Raw genomic sequence first — 2,070 nt, 5'->3', positions numbered from 1 at the left:
CTGTTCGTAGAGGTAGGTCGTAGAGATCTATGAAGGGCTATCTTTAGCATAAATAGCATGGTTAATTATAGAATAGCGTGATGGCCGTAAGAAGATCATAAATAAGGTAAATAGTCTGGAGTGGATGTCTAGATCAGGGTGTCGGCATCACACATATAGCATGTGTGCCGTGAGTGAGAGGGTGGTCGTAGATCAGCCCTCAGCTCTTCTTTCGAAATTATCGAACATGATGACTTATCGGCTTGAGGCTTCTTTTCTTTTCAAGCTGAGTAGAAATTTCATAAGAGAAGAAAAGTTCACAGAAGGTTCTTCAATAGTATGCCCGGTTCACGAGGTTCTACCACTGCAGGGCCCAGTTGCCATTCTCCCATTACTCAAGTCGTCCAAGGGACAGGACCCCCGCACTGTAAAAAGTTTCCTTTTTATACAACTCATGATATCTTTCTTCTGTGCATATCTCGGTTTTAATAACTTCTGGGTTTATACCAAATCGACCGTAGAGAGAGTTCATTAGTATCTTGTAGATATATACCATAGCTGCATCATCCTTTATCTTTGCTTCTTGTCTTCTAGCGAAGATGTCTGATACAAAGCCTTCGAAAGGACTCTTCTTTTTCTCATACAAGTAGCCCCTTAGCGGGAAAATTCTATAACCCAAGTTTCGGGCATAAAAAAATTCTTCGCTAAAATAGACGCCTACGAATTTACCTGTTGGGAAGGTTAAAGCATTATGTCTATCCTTATAGGGTAAGAAGGCTTTCTCTATTGTAGAGAGGACACACTACAAAAGCCTCAATAAAGCCAAAGAAGTTATCCAATTCCGCCTTTTCTAAATTATTATGCCAGACGTCCCGGCCTGGGAGCCCCGTTCGCCTGGCATCGGAAAAGTTTTCATTATAAATGGATATAAGGAGTTCACATCGTAATAGTCTAAATTTTAACCATAGGGCTTATAGACATCGGCATGTCCTCCATAATAACCACGCCGAATGAAGCGTTCTTGGTTTCGAGTTGGTATATGGATGGGCCAACTCTTTGGGTCGTAATAGTGCATACAAAAGATTGATAGAGCTAGCGATGACAATGTTATTGTGTCAACGTTGTCTATTTTGTACAGATTCCAATAAATCTCTTGTGCCTTCAGCATAACACCACCTAAGAGACGAACATCTTGTTTCAGATAAGCCAACAATTGTTGACCTATCTCCGGAAGATACTCAAGTCGTAATTTCTCATAGGGAATGGTGCCTTTAGAACCAAATTTCGGGCATAAATCCTGGGCCAAGTTATTTAGCGCAGCGGGAAGGAGAAGGTAGGAATCCCTTATACGGAACAATAATTTCTTTTTTTCATTTCCACGATAGACTTTTAACTCGTACATTTTATGCTTCCTCATCACCGTTTGGAAGGAGTACTTGCCGATCTGAGAAGTAAAAGCTCTCGTTACTATAATGCCATCGTATCGTGAAAAGTTATGGAAATAGACCGTTCGAATTTCTTTTTCATCTGATACCACAGCCGCTAAACGCTCTATAAAGTCGAGCATCATACGTTCACTTCGTTTTTTGAAATCTGATATTGAGAAATCGTTATCTTCACTGAAATATGTTTCAATATAATATTCAGACTTGGAAGCAAGATCTTCACCCGGCTTAACCACTAAGAACCCCACTGCGCAAGGAACATGAACATCGTCGTGGAGAGCAGCCTCTATATCGGCAACAATGAATGGGCTCCTTTTTATTTTCTTAATTGCTTTCAGTGCGGGTATATGATCGGGACGACGACTCTTCTTACCCATAGCTACCACTTCTACAGGTTCATCACTCATTGTCCCGCCATCCGTTAATTCATCACAAAGTTGCTTAAAAATTTCCTCTAGGCTAAAAGGGTGGACTTCACGGTGTTCAACCCTTTCGAAGAGATAGATTCGAACCCCTACTCGGTCTAGCTGCCCCTCTTCGTATTTTATTTCTCAGCCTTTTCACAGACTTGTTTCAAAATTTCATTATATACACGAAGCGGGGGTACTTCTGCGTTATCGGCCTTTACTAAAATTGCATTTCCTGC

General features: G+C 41.1%; 1 protein-coding gene across 1 annotated transcript; it reads right to left on the bottom strand.

The window, feature by feature from the left end:
- On the bottom strand, positions 938 to 1,831 carry LOC109235829 (DNA polymerase-like). Its single transcript, XM_019402079.1, has one exon. The coding sequence runs from the start codon at positions 1,829 to 1,831 to the stop codon at positions 938 to 940; it is 894 nt and encodes a 297-aa protein (XP_019257624.1).

The sequence above is a fragment of the Nicotiana attenuata genome, chromosome 12 (assembly GCF_001879085.1).
Source record: "Nicotiana attenuata strain UT chromosome 12, NIATTr2, whole genome shotgun sequence".
Lineage (NCBI taxonomy): Eukaryota > Viridiplantae > Streptophyta > Magnoliopsida > Solanales > Solanaceae > Nicotiana > Nicotiana attenuata.
The sequence above is the reverse complement of the archived record's forward strand: the minus strand, read 5'-3'. Positions and strand labels throughout refer to the sequence as shown.